The following is a 17,041-nucleotide window of genomic DNA, read 5'->3' on the forward strand; positions in this document are numbered from 1 at the left end:
CAAAATATAGAATTTGTAGATAATTGGCCCTCTTTCCAGGACTAACCCACAAACAGGACCAAGCCTGGCCTGCTGAGGAGTGACTGACTCCATCCTAGCTGGAGGGGTGCTCTCATCTTATCTATGAACATAGACAGGGCTCTAACTCCTCTAGCTCCACAATGAGATAGCCAGCCAGCCAGCCTGCCAGCTTAGTGGAGTCTGCCATTAGCATAGTCAGTATAGTCAGTTCAGTTATACCCATTGAGACCGTGTCTGTGCCTCGATCTAGGTTAGGAAAAACTAAACATGGCAGTGTTCGCTCTAGCAATCTCACTGGAATCAAGACCTCCATTCCTGTCATTATTAAAAGAGATTGTGATATCTCACATCTCAAAATAGGGCTACTTAATGTTAGATCCCTCACTTCCAAGGCAGTTATAGTTAATGAAGTAGTTAATAACGGGTCATAATCTCGATGTGATTGGCTTGACTGAATCATGGCTTAAGCCTGATGAATTTACTGTGTTAAATGAGGCCTCTCCTCCTGGTTACACTAGTGACCATATCCCCTGTGCATCCCGCAAAGGAGAAGGTGTTGCTGACATTTACAATATCAAATACAATTTTTTTTAAAGGATGCATTTTAGTCTTTTGAGCTTCTAGTAATGAAATTATGCAGCCTACCCAAACACTTTTTATAGCTACTGTTTACAGGCCTCCTGGGCCGTATACAGCGTTCCTCACTCAGTTCCCTGAATTCCTATCGGACCTTGTAGTCATGGCAGATAATATTCTAATTTCTGGACTTTAATATTCACATGGAAAAGTCCACAGACCCACTCTAAAAGGCTTTCGGAGCCATCATCGACTCAGTGGGTTTTGTCCAATATGTCTCCGGACCTACTCACTGCCACAGTCATACTCTGGACCTAGTCTTGTCCTGTAGAATAAATATTGTGGATCTTAAAGTTTTTCCTCGTTATCCTGGACTATCAGACCACCATTTTATTACGCTTGCAATCGCAACAAATAATCTGCTCAGACCCCAACCAAGGATCATCAAAAGCCGTGCTATAAATTCTCGGTCAACCCAAAGATTCCTAGATGCCCTTCCAGACTCCCTCCACCTACCCAAGGACATCAGAGGACAAAAATCAATTAACCACCTAACTGAGGAACTAAATTTAACCTTGAGTAATACCCTAGATGCAGTCGCATCCCTAAAAACAAAAAACATTTGTCATAAGAAACTAGCTCCCTGGTGTACAGAAAATACCCGAGCCCTGAAGCAAGCGGAACATTGGAACGGAAATGGCGCTACACCAAACTGGAAGTTTTCCGATTAGCATGGAAATACCGTACTGTGCAGTATCAAAGAGCCCTCACTGCTGCTCGATCATCCTATTTTTCCAACTTAATTTAGGAGAATAAGAACAATCCAAAATGTCTTTTTGATACTGTCGCAAAGCGAACTAAAAAGCAGCATTCCCCAAGAGCGGATGGCTTTCACTTCAGCAGTGATAAATTCATGAACTTCTTTAACGAAAAGATCATGATCATTAGAAAGCAAAGTACTGGCTGACTCGTCGTTAAATCTGTTTATTTCTCCAAAGCTCAGTTGTCCCGAGTCTCACAATACTGCCAGGACCTAGGATCAAGGGAGACATTCAAGTTTTTTAATACTATATTTCTTGACACATTGATGAAAATAATCATGGCCTCTAAAACTTCAAGCTGCATACTGGACCCTATTCCAACTAAACTACTGAAAGAGCTGCTTCCTGTGCTTGGCCCTCCTATGTTGAACATAATAATCGGCTCTCTATCCACCAGATGTGTACCAAACTCACTAAAAGTGGCAGTAAATAAAGCCTCTCTTGAAAAAGCCAAACCTTGACCCAGAGAATATAAAAAACTATCGGCCTATATCGAATCTCCCATTCCCCTCCCCCAAAAATTGAAAAAGCAGTTGCGCAGCAACTAACTGCATTCCTGAAGACAAACAATGTATACGAAACACTTAGGTCTGGTTTTAGACCCCATCATAGCATTGAGACTCCACTTGTGAAGGTGGTAAATTACCTTTTAATGGTGTCAGACCAAGGCTCTGCATCTGTCCTTGTGCTCCTAGACCTTAGTGCTGCTTTTGATAACATCGATCTCCACATTCTTTTGGAGAAATTGGAAACCCAAATTGGTCTACACGGACAAGTTCTGGCCTGGTTTAGATCTTAACTGTCGGAAAGATATCAGTTTGTCTCTGTGGATGGTTTGTCCTCTGACAAATCTACTGTACATTTCCTGGTTCCTCAAGGTTCCGTTTTAGGACCACTATTGTTTTCACTATATACTTTACCTCTTGCTGATGTCATTCGGAAACATAATATTAACTTTCACTGCTATGCAGACGATACACAGCTGTACATTTTGTGAAACATGGTGAAGCCCCAAAATTGCATTCCCTGGAAGCCTGTGTTTCAGACATAAGGAAGTGGATGGCGGCAAATGTTTTACTTTTAAACTCGAACAAAACAGATATGCTTGTTCTAGATCCCAAGAAACAAAGAGATCTGCTGTTGAATCTGACAATTAATCTTGATAGTTGTCTCAAATAAAACTGTGAAGGACCTGTGCGTTACTCTGGACCCTGATCTCTCTTTTGACGAACATATCAAGACTGTTTCAAGGACAGCTTTTTTACATCTATGCAACATTGCAAAAATCAGAAACTGTCTGTCCAAAAATGATGCAGAAAAATGTATCCATGCTTTTGTTACTTCTAGATTAGACTACTGCAATGCCCTACTTTCAAGCTACCCAGATAAAGCACTAAATGAATTTCAGTTTAGTATCTTGACTAGAACCAAAAAATCTGATCATATTACTCCAGTGCTAGCCTCTCAACACTGGCTGCCTGTAAAGGCTAGGGCTGATTTCAAGGTTTTACTGCTAACCTACAAAGCATTACATGGGCTTGCTCCTATCTATCTTTCCGATTTTGTCCTGCCGTACATACCTACACGTACGCTACAGTCACAAGACGCAGGCCTCCTGATTGTCCCTAGAATTTCTAAGCAAACAGCTGGATGCAGGGCTTTCGCCTTTAGAGCTCAGTTTTTATGGAATGGTCTATTTATCCATGTGAGAGATGCAAACTCTGTCTCGACCTTTAAGTCTTTATTGAAGACCCATCTCTTCAGTAGGTCCTATGATTGAGTGTAGTCTGGCCCAGGGGTGTGAAGGTGAACGGAAAGGCACGGAGGGGTGCGTTACTGAGTGGGTTGAGTCACTGACGTGACCTTCCTGTCCGTGGGTGAGATCTTTGTGGGCTATACTCTGCCTTGTCTCCGGGTAGTAAGTTGGTGGTTGAAGATATCCCTGTAGTGGTGTGTGGGCTGTGCTTTGGCAAAGTGGGTGGGGTTATATCCTGCCTAGTTGGCCCTGTCCGGGAGTATCGTCGGATGGGGCCATAGTGTCTCCTGACCCCCCCGTCTCAGCCTACAGTATTTATGCTGCAGTAGTTTATGTGTCAGGGGGCTAGGATTAGCCTGTTATATCTGGAGTATTTCTCTTGTCTTATCCGGTGTCCTGCGTGAATTGAAGTATGCTCCCTTTAACTCTCTCTCTTTCTCTCTTTTCTCTCTTCTCTCGGAGGACCTGAGCCCTAGGACCATGCCTCAGTACTACCTGGCCTGATGACTCCTTGCTGTCCCCAGTCCACCTGGTCATGCTGCTGCTCCAGTTTCAACTGTTCTGCCTGCGGCTATGGAACCCTGACCTGTTCACCAGACGTGCTACCTTGTCCCGGACCTGCTGTTTTCGAATCTCTCTCTCTACCGAACCTGCCCTCTCTAACTCTGAATGATCGGCGATGAAAACCCAACTGACATTTACTCCTGAGGTGCTGACCTGTTGCACCCTCTACAACCACTGTGATTATTATTATTTGACCCTGCTGGTCATCTATGAACGTTTGAACATCTTGGCCATGTACTGTTATAATCTCCACCCGGCACAGCCAGAAGAGGACTGGCCACCCGTCAGAGCCTGGTTCCTCTCTAGGTTTCTTCCTATGTTCCTGCCTTTCTAGGGAGTTTTTCCTAGCCACCGTGCTTCTACATCTGCATTTCATCGGCTGATGTAAAAAGGGCTTTATAAATAAATCAGATTGATTAACCATCCTCCTCAGTGAATTTCACAAAAATAAAAATAGTGAAACATTTAAAAATTTATCATTTTTAGAGAACTATACTAAATATATTCACATCACCAAATAATTTATTAAAACATACTGTTTTGCAATGAAGGTCTACAGTAGCCTCAACATCTCACTGTAGGGTAGCACCATGGTGTAGCTGGAGGACAGCTAGCTTCCATCCTCCTCTGGGTACATTGACTTCAATACAAAACATAAGAGGCTCATGGTTCTCACCCCCTTCCATAGACTTATAAAGTAATCATGACAGGTTGGAGGACGTCCAGAAGCTATCAGAGCTCTTGCAGCATGAACTGACACGTTGTCCACCCAATCAAAGGGTTAGAGAATGAATCTAATACTGAAAGCATTAGCTACAGCTAGCTAGCAATGCAGTGCATATAGCATGGTAAGTAGTTGACTCAAAGAGAAAGGCAATAGTTGAACAGCTTTGAACAAAATAATTTCTTCAAAAATGAAGGAGAAGCAAGAGAGAGAGAAATGCAGCTAGCTAGTTTAGCCTACTCAACACCCAGCTCAAACAGAGAGGGATGCTATGTTCTCTAGCTGGCTATGACTATCCAACACTGAAACTCTTCCAAGTCAAGGTAAGATTCTGGTTTTACTAATTTATTGCCACCGAGGCCCGCCGGTGTAACTGCTTGCTGACTGTACACTGCACTGCATGATTGTAGTGAGTTTACTAACACGATAGTTCTATTAGCTATGTTGACTACGATATTACTGTAGGCCAATAAAAGGGATCACCAACACACAAACTCAACCAGATCTGCAAACATTCTAGCCCTGGATTGTCCAGCAGGGGGCATTAGATACATATTTCCCTTTACAGTCTGATTCCCACAGGCAAATAAACCTTGCCTTTCATAACACATTATTAATGACAGAAAAGTGTTGTTTTTTTGTTTAAAATATATGACTTATTTTACATTAATGGCTATAAATAGATCTGCTACCGTGATGAAATCGCTGTCTCCTGCTGCGCTAGGACGTTGGTTGCATGTAACTATTGCAGGCAACCTATTGCAGGCATGTGCTTTGTCTGTGGCTCGGTTGCTGTGATGTGGTGTTCAGCTAGGAGTTGATGGACAGTCCGAAAAGCGAATGAAATGGTAGGCGGTTTCAGATATCACATCCTACAGGCTCAGAAATACTACGGTGTCCGTGGGAACCAGGGCTGTCGCTCAATGCAAGCCATTTATATCTACGGTATCCACAGAACGATTTATAAGCAAAAGTGTCGGTCGGTACCAGAACCATGCAGGACCCCTAACCATCTAACAGGTTTTAAAAGCACAGCAAAGTTCAAATGAGAAGACAATGTCAGAAATGTTGTTTATTTATACAACAGATTGTGTTATCACTGTGCTTCGTCTAATAGCAGAACCAATTGACCTGGGTTGCAGTTTAGATCACATTAAAAAGACATGGGGCAAGTGATCAATTCCGTTCGAGATGTTACGCTGATTATAACAGCAATTGTGAATGCTATTTTATGCGTGCTATCTTGAACATGAACGCCTTATATGATTGACCTACATAAGAAGACATTTATAGTTACAGTAACCTCAATGTGGCCATGGATGTTATTCCTTTTAAGGTTGAATGTTACATTAGTTTGTAAGATAGCCTTAACTTTAGGCTATTTAATGTATTACATACATTTAACATTTTACATTTAAGTCATTTAGCAGACGCTCTTATCCAGAGCGACTTACAAATTGGTGCATTCACCTTATGACATCCAGTGGAACAGGCACTTTACAAAAGTACCACAAAAGCAATATTGAATTGTGTTTGGTTGACAATGCAACCAAATATCAACATATAAAGAGGACGTATCTACTGGTTGGATAGTTCCATTTGAGCCACTGGCTTAATCCCGTTCTTTAACCTTTATTTGGAGACGTGAATCTAACATTCGGAAAGTATTCAGACCCCTTGACTTTCCCACATTTTGTTACCTTACAGCCTTATTCTAAAAGTGATTAAATTGATGACGAAAAAAAGCCAATCTACACACAATACCCCATAATGACGAAGCAAAAACTGATTTTGAGACATTTTTGCAAATGTATTTTAAAAAACAACAACTGTGAAATATCACTTAAGTATTCAGACCCTTTGTTGAAGCACTTTGGTAGTGATTACAGCCTTGAGTCTTCTAGGGTATGACGCTACAAGCTTGTCACACCTGTATTTGGGCAGTTTCTCCCATTCTCTGTAGATCCTCTCAAGCTCTGTCAGGTTGGATAGGGAGCGTCGCTACACAGCTATTTTCATCTCTCTCCAGAGATGTTCGATCGGGTTCAAGTCCGGGCTCTGGCTGGGCCACTCAAGGACATTCAGAGACTTGTCCCTAAGTGTCACGCCCTGACCTGAGATATCACTGTTTTCTTTATATTTTGATTGGGTCCGGGTGTAACTAGGGTGGGTACGCTAGTTTTGTATTGTCTAGAGTTTTTGTATGTCTAGGGTTTTGTAGGTCTAGGTGTTTTTGTAATTCTATGTTGGCCTGATATGGTTCCCAATCAGAGACAGCTGTTTATCGTTGTCTCTGATTGGGGATAATTTTTTAGGTAGCCATTTCCCTTTGGTGTTTGTGGGATCTTGTTCTATGTTTAGTTGCCTATCTGCACTATTCGTATAGCTTCATGTTTCGTGTGCTTGTTTGTTTTGTTTTGCTGAGGTCCTGAGCACTCTGGAGCAGGTTTTCAGAAAGGATCTCTCTATACTTTGCTCCGTTCATCTTTCCCTCGATCCTGACTATGTTATGACAAAGCCTACGATAGTCAGTAGTTATGGGTAAGGTGGGGTCCTACTACTGAAACAAGGTGGACAGTTAAAGCAGTAGCTTATTGCTCCAGGACTCTCACAGATGCAGAGAAGTGCCATGCACAGATAGAAAAGGAGTGACTCGCAGCAGTCTGGGCATATGAGAAGTTTACCAGATATCTGTATGGCCTAGATACATTCACACTGCAGAGTGATCACAAACCTCTTAATAAACTGTAAAGACCTTGACTTAGTGCCTTTTGAGGTGTCAGAGACTGTTGATGCGCATGATGCGTTATAACCCTACAGCCAAGTATGTGCTGGGAGAACGGCTTGTTATAACATACACCCTTTCCAGACATCCCCAGGCAGCTGTTACAGGAGATATTGCAGAGCAGACCAGTGAAATCGAGGCCTATGAGGATGCAGTTCATACACCACGGCTTATCTCACCCATCAAGCTTGATGTCGTCAAGAAGCAGACACAACAAGATGCAGAGCTGCAGATGGTGAAACACGATGTGACCACAGGATGGCCTAAGTATGCAGCCAAAGTATAACAGGTATAAAATCAGAACACCTTCCAGAACTCCAGCACGGAGTGAACGTCGACGTCAAGCTGGGCGACGAACAAGGCTGGACAAAGACGGCTTCAGTGCTTCAACGATGTGACACACCCAGGTCATACTTGGTCCAGACAGATACGGGAGTGCTGCACAGGAATCCACACCACCTGAAACCCTTCCACAGTGCTTCAGAGACTTGTCAAAAGGGTTGCACTTACCTATTCCAGATGCCGACCCACCTCCTGTCACAGAACCACAGACTCCGGTACACATGACTTCTCGTGGTACAGTTGTCAAACCACCAGACGGACAGCATGTGCAGTAATTAACACACAGACTGCATTATGCGATAGGAGAACCCCACTGCAGCTATGAAGGTGACTGGCAGTCCACCCAGCTCACCTTAGAGTAGAATATAGTTAGTGTTGAAGAAACAACGACTGTTTTAACGAATGTGAAAGACAGAAAATGAGTCGAGTTTGTTTACGAATTCATATGTTGAGACAAGTTTATTACAGAGTGATGAACTATAAATAGTATGTGATGTTTTGACATTTTAGAAACATGTGTCTTAAAAGAAGAGGAAAGGGTGATGTGTTGTATTGGAACTATTTTATTATAGCGCATGGCACAGGTATATTCATGACGTCATATAAAAGGTGATTGGGCAAGTCGGTCCGCGTTCATCCGCCGTAACAAGTCCAGTGAAGTCTCCTGTGTTATGTTACTTATTGTTTCATTAGTCAACCAAAGGGACATTCACCTCCAGATTCTTCACATAAAGCATAACACCACAGTGACCATGATAACATCATCCGGTGGTTGAAATTTCACCCTCAGAACAACCGTTGATGTTGATGACTTTTTTTTCAAATCCAATGTATTTTCCACACAGATTCCATGTCACGATGCATAGACAAATTACGTTGAAACAACGTTTATTCAACCAGTTTGTGCCCAGTGGGTAGTTGTGTGACATTGTTAGTATGTATAGAGAGAGAGAGAGAGAATGACATAATGTCAGGCGTATTCCATTAAGAGACAAAGAACCCCTGAAAAGTTGATTCGACTGCAGCAAATGGAAGCAATGTTCTCTTTGTTCTCCTCATCAAAACGTTATCTTCCAGACACGAGTCAAATGAATATGCACAATACAGTTGATCAAAAATCAGAAAACAAGGACATCCTATTCAGGTCTACCTACTGTATGAAACACTCGAAAAGTTGAGTATGTGTATGGTAGTGTGCCAGGAGTTTTTCCTGTTCAGGCTCACATAGTCAGGAACACTCCTGGCCCTAATGCATAGCACAGGGATAATTCATTACGTTGACACTGCTTGGTAGATACTCTAGCGCTGTGATACTGTCTTACAAAACAAGATAACCTCAATAATCAGTGTAGACTGCAGAAATGACAGTCATATTGAAACCCATCCACCAACATGAGGAGAATAGGGGGTGTACAAGCAGGCCTATTTCCTCAAATTGGGTAAATGCTCAAACACTTCTTACTTTAAAGGCCACCCACACAAAAATACTAATAATGTTGACATTTATCGGTCCCGCTTCATGGACCATGGAACAACACCTTTTGGTTCGTGGGCCTTTGGACTATGTGGGATGGTGGAAAGTTGTGCTAACAAACAAGTGGTTAATGATTACCACAATCCTAAAATGTTTGAAGCTCAATCCGGACACAGAAATATCAAGCCCAGAAAGAGAGATCAATTGCCAGGTTTCTTTTAGGCCACAAGTTGATTAAGGTGGTTCAGGTATGTTAGAGGCCAAGGAAGTGTATCCGTTCTTGCTCTTTGTGAATGGGTGGTTTAGTCAGCTCTTCACCCCCTGCTCCCAACCAGTCCTCCTATCTACAAGCAGTCTCAATACCCAACAGGTAAGAGAGATATGCAGATGTAATATCTGCGTTTTTACCACTATTATGACCTGTCAATTAGGTTATTATGCACAAGCCCTGATATATCATGAGCCCTTCATGATGATTCTCAAATTATTATTGCATTTTGGTCTTTTAATATATTTACAAAAAATATGTGTGACCCATAATGAACCGTTTTATTTATTTTATTTCAACTGCATTTATACAGGGAGTCAATATTGAGTTAAAACATACAGGGAGTCACTTTTATAAGTGAGCCCCACAAACAACATACACAATGTAGTTTGCTGTACAGACATCCCACCATATGTGATTTGGTTTGACAGAATGGTGTAATTCGAGTCCTACAGCATACAGTATATGGTTGTACCTTACAGAAAATCGACATTCATGTGGCTTTTCCGTAACGGCTTGATATGGACAGCACCTCAACAAATGGTTTCACAGTTTCAGTTCCAGATGATTTCGCATGGGCCTTTCACTTGTCATCGTACGCTTTCCCCACCCACTTTTTTCCTAACAGTGGCGGTCGTTTCTTTTGTCAGTAATGTCTTAAAATAGATGTTTTCTTTCATTTTTATTCTCCCCCTCTCTTTTCCTCCTTTCACAAATCTCTCTCGATCTCTCTCCCTCAGTATCTTGGCAAATGGTACTTCATTGCAGCGGCTGGTGTGAAGGAGTCGGATGTGCAGATGTTCAGACAGATGGACAGCACTGTGTTTCACCTGAATGAGACCTCTAAAAATGCACTACTGTTGACCGGAGCCATGCGCGTGTAAGAGACCAGGGATAGCTGACACACAATCATACTGGCAGAGAAGCCCACTTGGGCTATGTCCCAATTATCTCTCCTTCTTCCTGAAGTGTGCACTTGTTCACGTCTCCCCAGGAATGTAAAAGCATTGGATTTGGATATGCATGGGCGAGAGGGAGTTTCTTATAACAGTATTGAGAAATGGAAGAAGAGAGAGATTATTTGGAACACATCCTTGGTCTGTTTCTGACCCAAATTTGACCCCGTCGTACCCAGTTCAACAGGCTTAATGACACCCTATATGGCGTTGCTATGTTTGTGGCCTATTCTACACTGATTAACAATTTGAAAGTATAGGAGAATGTCAATGTTGTTTACAAAATTACAGTAGAAGCTGTCTGTGTGATAATGCACATATGTTTTCCATTTTAGGGGTGTTCATTGCATTATGAAAAACTGGACCTACACTATTCAGTCTGGCAAAGATGATTTGACATCAGAAGGTAACTTACAACTACTCCCACTAACTTTAATTTGAGATTTGTTCTCTTAACTCAGACTTTAAGTGGGCCAATGAGTATGTTGACCCATTGAAAAAGTATTGGGACAGTGACACATTTTTGTTGTTGTTTTGGCTCTGTACTCCAGCCCTTTGGATTTGAAATGATACAATGACTATGAAGTTAAAGTGAGTGCAGACTGTCAGCTTTAATTTGAGAATATTTTGATCCATATTGGGTGAACCGTTTAGAAATGACAGCACTTTTTGGACATAGTTCCCCAATTTAAGGGGACCAAGGCTATTGGAAACAAATTCACTTATGTGTAATTAAAGGAGTCCAAAAGTTTAGAATTTGGTCCCAAAGTTAGAGACACACAAATATCATACCCCCAAGACATGCTAACTGGGGAGGTTAGCATTTTTTTTTGGGAGGGGGGGGTATGATAGTTAAGCCTCTAACTTTCTCACTCATTATCCGTAATCATGGTAGCATTCACATGAATGCAACATATTCTATTCTTATTTACAATAAAAGTGACTCCAAAATGACACTACATTATTTACCATTCATTTAAATTTGGCACAAAATGATCTGAAACGCATCCAACACAAACAGCAAATGCGTACAACAAATGTGTGGCGTCACAGGCTTGATATAGTCATCGCGTGCGCTTAATGTGGGACCAAATATTTCACTTTTTACAGATAAGTGAATTTGTCCCAATACTTTTGGTCACCCAAAATGGGTGGACTATGTTCAAAATGTGTTGTACTTTCTAAATGGTTCACCCGATATGGATCAAAATACCCTCGAATTAAAGCTGACAGTCTGCACTTTATACAGAGCCAAAACAACAAGTGTCACCGTCCCAATACTTTTGGAGATCACTGTATGTGTGAACAAAACTTGAGCAAAACTATGTTAGCCCATTGAATAATTAATTCCCGGTTGGTTTGACACAGGCAGGCCTGAGCTGCAAACTCTAGTGTGGAGTGGAGAGTGGCTGAACTGCACCCAGTGTATCCTGCTGCAGGAGATAGAGCGTCACTTGAACCCACTAGAGACACACGACACCCTCAACAGATTCATGCTTTACGGTCAGCCCAGGAGACATCAATGATTCCATACTGTGATGGAATACCAGGAATCGAAGCAAAGCTGAGAAAATCTAAGAATTGAGATACATACTATTATTAATACATCACATTGCTGTTTAATTAAATATTACATGTATACAATGTTCATGTTACATATTATGTGTTTTAAATTGTATAACAAGGACATGGTATAGATGCCCAAAGGGGTAATGTGCTTAGAGAGATGCAAAGAATATTTGCATGTTTGCACTGTAAGTGGTCCTCAATGAAAATGGTGTATTTTCTTTTTACCAGCTCGTGACAGTGCCTTATTGGATAATAAAGTGGTGACGGCGTTTCAGACCCAAACAGCTTGTAAAAACATGGACAGATTTGTCCATCTCCCTCAAGAGAAAGGTTTGTGGTTTTGGTACATAATCTAACCTCACTATAGAACAAATGGACTTGGACCTCCAGTGAAAATATTTTGTTTCTCTGGTGGTCCAAGTTCATTTGTTCTATAGTTCTACTTAGAAATGTCCTTGTTTTTGATAGAAAAAGCACTTTTTTTTGTCCATTAAAATAACATCAATTTGATCAGAAATACAGTGTAGACATTGTTAATGTTATAAATGACTATTGTAGCTGGAAACAGCAGATCTTTTAATGGAATATCTACATAGGCGTACTGAGGCTCATTATCAGCAGACCATCACTCCTGTGTTCCAATGGCAGGTTGTGTGAGCTAATCCAAGTTTAGCATTTTAAAAGGCAAATTGATCATTAGAAAACCCTTTTGCAATTATGTTAGCACAGCTGAAAACTGTTGTGCTGATTTAAAGAAGAAATAAAACTGGCCTTTAGACTAGTTGAGTATCTGGAGCATCAGCATTTGTGTGTTCGATTACAGATGTTATTTTAATGGACACAGAAGTTGCTTTTCTTTCAAAAACAAGGACATTTCTAAGTGACCCCAAACTTTTGAACGGGAGTATATATATACACTGCTCAAAAAAATAAAGGGAACACTTAAACAACACAATGTAACTCCAAGTCAATCGCACTTCTGTGAAATCAAACTGTCCACTTAGGAAGCAACACTGATTGACAATAAATTTCACATGCTGTTGTGCAAATGGAATAGACAACAGGTGAAAATTATAAGCAATTAGCAAGACACCCCCAATAAAGGAGTGGTTCTGCAGGTGATACCCACAGACCACTTCTCAGTTCCTATACTTCCTGGCTGATGTTTTGGTCACTTTTGAATGCTGGCGGTGCTTTTACTCTAGTGGTAGCATGAGACGGAGTCTACAACCCACACAAGTGGCTCAGGTAGTGCAGCTCATCCAGAATGGCACATCAATGCGAGCTGTGGCAAGAAGGTTTGCTGTGTCTGTCAGCGTAGTGTCCAGAGCATGGAGGCGCTACCCGGAGACAGGCCAGTACATCAGGAGACGTGGAGGAGGCCGTAGGAGGGCAACAACCCAGCAGCAGGACCGCTACCTCCGCCTTTGTGCAAGGAGGAATAGGTGGAGCACTGCCAGAGCCCTGCAAAATGACCTCCAGCAGGCCACAAATGTGCATGTGTCTGCTCAAACGGTCAGAAACAGACTCCATGAGGGTGGTATGAGGGCCCGACGTCCACAGATGGGGGTTGTGCTTACAGCCCAACACCGTGCAGGACGTTTGGCATTTGCCAGAGAACACCAAGATTGGGAAATTCGCCACTGGCACCCTGTGCTCTTCACAGATGAAAGCAGGTTCACACTGAGCACGTGTGACAGACATGACAGTCTGGAGACGCCATGGAGAATGTTCTGCTGCCTGCAACATCCTCCAGCATGACCGGTTTGGCGGTGGGTCAGTCATGGTGTGGGGTGGCATTTCTTTGGGTGGCCGCACAGCCCTCCATGTGCTCGCAAGAGGTAGCCTGACTGCCATTAGGTACCGAGATGAGATCCTCAGACCCCTTGTGAGACCATATGCTGGTGCGGTTGGCCCTGGGTTCCTCCTAATGCAAGTCAATGCTAGACCTCATGTGGCTGGAGTGTGTCAGCAGTTCCTGCAAGAGGAAGGCATTGATGCTATGGACTGGCCCGCCCGTTCCCCAGACCTGAATCCAATTGAGCACATCTGGGACATCATGTCTCGCTCCATCCACCAACGCCACGTTGCACCACAGACTGTCCAGGAGTTGGCGGATGCTTTAGTCCAGGTCTGGGAGGAGATCCCTCAGCAGACCATCCGCCACCTCATCAGGAGCATGCCCAGGCGTTGTAGGGAGGTCATACAGGCACATGGAGGCCACACACACACTACTGAGCCTCATTTTGACTTGTTTTAAGGACATTACATCAAAGTTGGATCAGCCTGTAGTGTGGTTTTCCACTTTAATTTTGAGTGTCACTCCAAATCCAGACCTCCATGGGTTGATAAATTTTATTTCCCTTGATCATTTTTGTGTGATTTTGTTGTCAGCACATTCAACTATGTAAAGAAAAAAGTATTTAATAAGAATATTTTGTTCATTCAGATCTAGGATGTGTTATTTTAGTGTTCCCTTTATTTTTTTGAGCAGTGTATATATGTGTGTGTATGTACAGTGCCTTGCGAAAGTATTTTGCCCCCTTGAACTTTGCGTCCTTTTGCCACATTTCAGGCTTCAAACATAAAGATATAAAACTGTATTTTTTTGTGAAGAATCAACAACAAGTGGGACACAATCATGAAGTGGAACGACATTTATTGGATATTTCAAACTTTTTTAACAAATCAAAAACTGAAAAATTGGGCGTGCAAATTTATGCAGCCCCTTTACTTTCAGTGCAGCAAACTCTCTCCAGAAGTTCAGTGAGGATCTCTGAATGATCCAATGTTGACCTAAATGACTAATGATGATAAATACAATCCACCTGTGTGTAATCAAGTCTCCGTATAAATGCACCTGCACTGTGATAGTCTCAGAGGTCCGTTAAAAGCGCAGTGAGCATCATGAAGAACAAGGAACACACCAGGCAGGTCCGAGATACTGTTGTGAAGAAGTTTAAAGCCGGATTTGGATACAAAAAGGAGGAGTATCAGACCACTGGAGTAGGAGTATCAGGAGTATCAGACCACTGCAAATCTACCAAGACCTGGCCGTCCCTCTAAACTTTCAGCTCATACAAGGAGAAGACTGATCAGAGATGCAGCCAAGAGGCCCATGATCACTCTGGATGAACTGCAGAGATCTACATCTAAGGTGGGAGACTCTGTCCATAGGACAACAATCAATCATATATTGCACAAACCTGGCCTTTATGGAAGAGTGGCAAGAAGAAAGCCATTTCTTAAAGATATCCATAAAAAGGGTCGTTTAAAGTTTGCCACAAGCCACCTGGGAGACACACCAAAAATGTGGAAGAAGGTGCTCTGGTCAGATGAAACCAAAATTGAACTTTTTGGCAACAATGCAAAACGTTATGTTTGGCATAAAAGCAACACAGCTCATCAACCTGAACACACCATCCCCACTGTCAAACATGGTGGTGGCAGCATCATTGTTTGGGCCTTCTTTTCTTCAGCAGGGACAGGGAAGATGGTTAAAATTGATGGGAAGATGGATGGAGCCAAATACAGGACCATTCTGGAAGAAAACCTGATGGAGTCTGCAAAAGACCTGAGACTGGGACGGAGATTTGTCTTCCAACAAGACAATGATCCAAAACATAAAGCAAACTCTACAATGGAATGGTTCAAAAATAAACATATCCAGGTGTTAGAATGGCCAAGTCAAAGTCCAGACCTGGATACAATCGAGAATCCGTGGAAAGAACTGAAAACTGCTGTTCACAAATGCTCTCCATCCAACCTCACTGAGCTCGAGCTGTTTTGCAAGGAGGAATGGGAAAAATGTCAGTCTCTCGATGTGCAAAACTGATAGAGACATACCCCAAGCGACTTACAGCTGTAATCGCAGCAAAAGGTTGCGCTACAAAGTATTAACTTAAAGGGGCTGAATAATTTTGCACGCCCAATTTTTCCGTTTTTGATTTGTTAAAGTTTGAAATATCCAATAAATGTCGTTCCACTTCATGATTGTGTCCCACTTGTTGTTGATTCTTCACAAAAAAATACAGTGTTATATCTTTATGTTTGAAGCCTGAAATGTGGCAAAAGGTCGCAAAGTTCAAGGGGGCCAAAAACTTTCGCAAGGCACTGTATATATATATTTATGTGTTTCTTTCAGAGCTTTGTAAATTGGAGAATAAGGTGTAGCACTTAGGTAAGAATCTTATTAATTCACCTTTATTTTAATGCACTTCTTATCACTACTTCCATTTTGTGGTTATTAAATTACATTTGCTCATATCCATATCCACAATCTATTACAGGCTTCCTGATATTTGTTGGAATCTTCAATCAAGATCATGCTATGCATCAAAATAGGTTTCCTTTTGATAGTTTAATATTAGCGTATTGCCCACTCTAACTTTGATCTAACTCAGAAACGTGGAACTAATTCTCCTCTCATTTCCCATGTGTAATAGCAAAACAAATAAACAGAAAAAAGAACAGCTATACAAAGCATGTTCCAAAGTCTCAGACTGGTTAGAATAGCACTAGTGACCCATGCTTAGACTTCTTAGTTATCAAGTTTTCTAAAAGTGTCTATTTCCAGGCCAATTTTTCACTTTCACTCATTTCTCTTTTTGTGAGGGATCTTTTAACTGTCATGGTTCAGGCATGGTTCACTGAACTGCATTGTTCCACTCTTTGCCTACCTCCATCAATGGAGGCTGCTGAGTGGAGGATGGCTCATAATAATGTCTGGAATGGAGTCAATGGAATGGTATCAAACACTTGGTTTCCATGTGGTTGATACCATTCCATTGACTCCATTCCAGCCATTATTATGAGCATTCCTCCCCTCAGCAGCCTCCACTGACCTCCATCCAAATACCATTGATATACTAAGATAATAATCCAGGGCTAGTTTATGGGGGAGGAGCCACCCACGTAGTTACACTGACAGTGCAGGGGAAATTCCCATGATGCTGCTGACAGAGCAGAAGCTCAGAGCACACAGTTGTTCACAACCAGAGTGGTCATCAACAGTTCTCCTCTTCGTTTGCTTCATTAACCCACTGTTCCTAGGCCGTCATTGTAAATAAGAATTTGTTCTTAACTGACTTGCCTAGTTAAATAAAGGTCAAATAAAAATACAAAATAAAATAAAAATACAAGAGGAAATGGAGAATTCTTTGAGTTAATAGTTTCTAAAATAATT

General features: G+C 41.9%; 1 protein-coding gene across 1 annotated transcript; it reads left to right on the plus strand.

The window, feature by feature from the left end:
- The first annotated feature begins 9,218 nt into the window (after positions 1-9,218).
- On the plus strand, positions 9,219-17,041 carry apom (apolipoprotein M). The gene is made up of 7 exons (XM_046313787.1): positions 9,219-9,433; positions 10,072-10,211; positions 10,623-10,693; positions 11,656-11,790; positions 12,085-12,186; positions 16,001-16,036; positions 16,146-17,041. The coding sequence occupies exons 1-6, from the start codon at positions 9,314-9,316 to the stop codon at positions 16,027-16,029; spliced, it is 597 nt and encodes a 198-aa protein (XP_046169743.1). The 5' UTR covers positions 9,219-9,313; the 3' UTR covers positions 16,030-16,036; positions 16,146-17,041.

This window comes from Oncorhynchus gorbuscha, linkage group LG19 (assembly GCF_021184085.1).
Source record: "Oncorhynchus gorbuscha isolate QuinsamMale2020 ecotype Even-year linkage group LG19, OgorEven_v1.0, whole genome shotgun sequence".
NCBI lineage: Eukaryota > Metazoa > Chordata > Actinopteri > Salmoniformes > Salmonidae > Oncorhynchus > Oncorhynchus gorbuscha.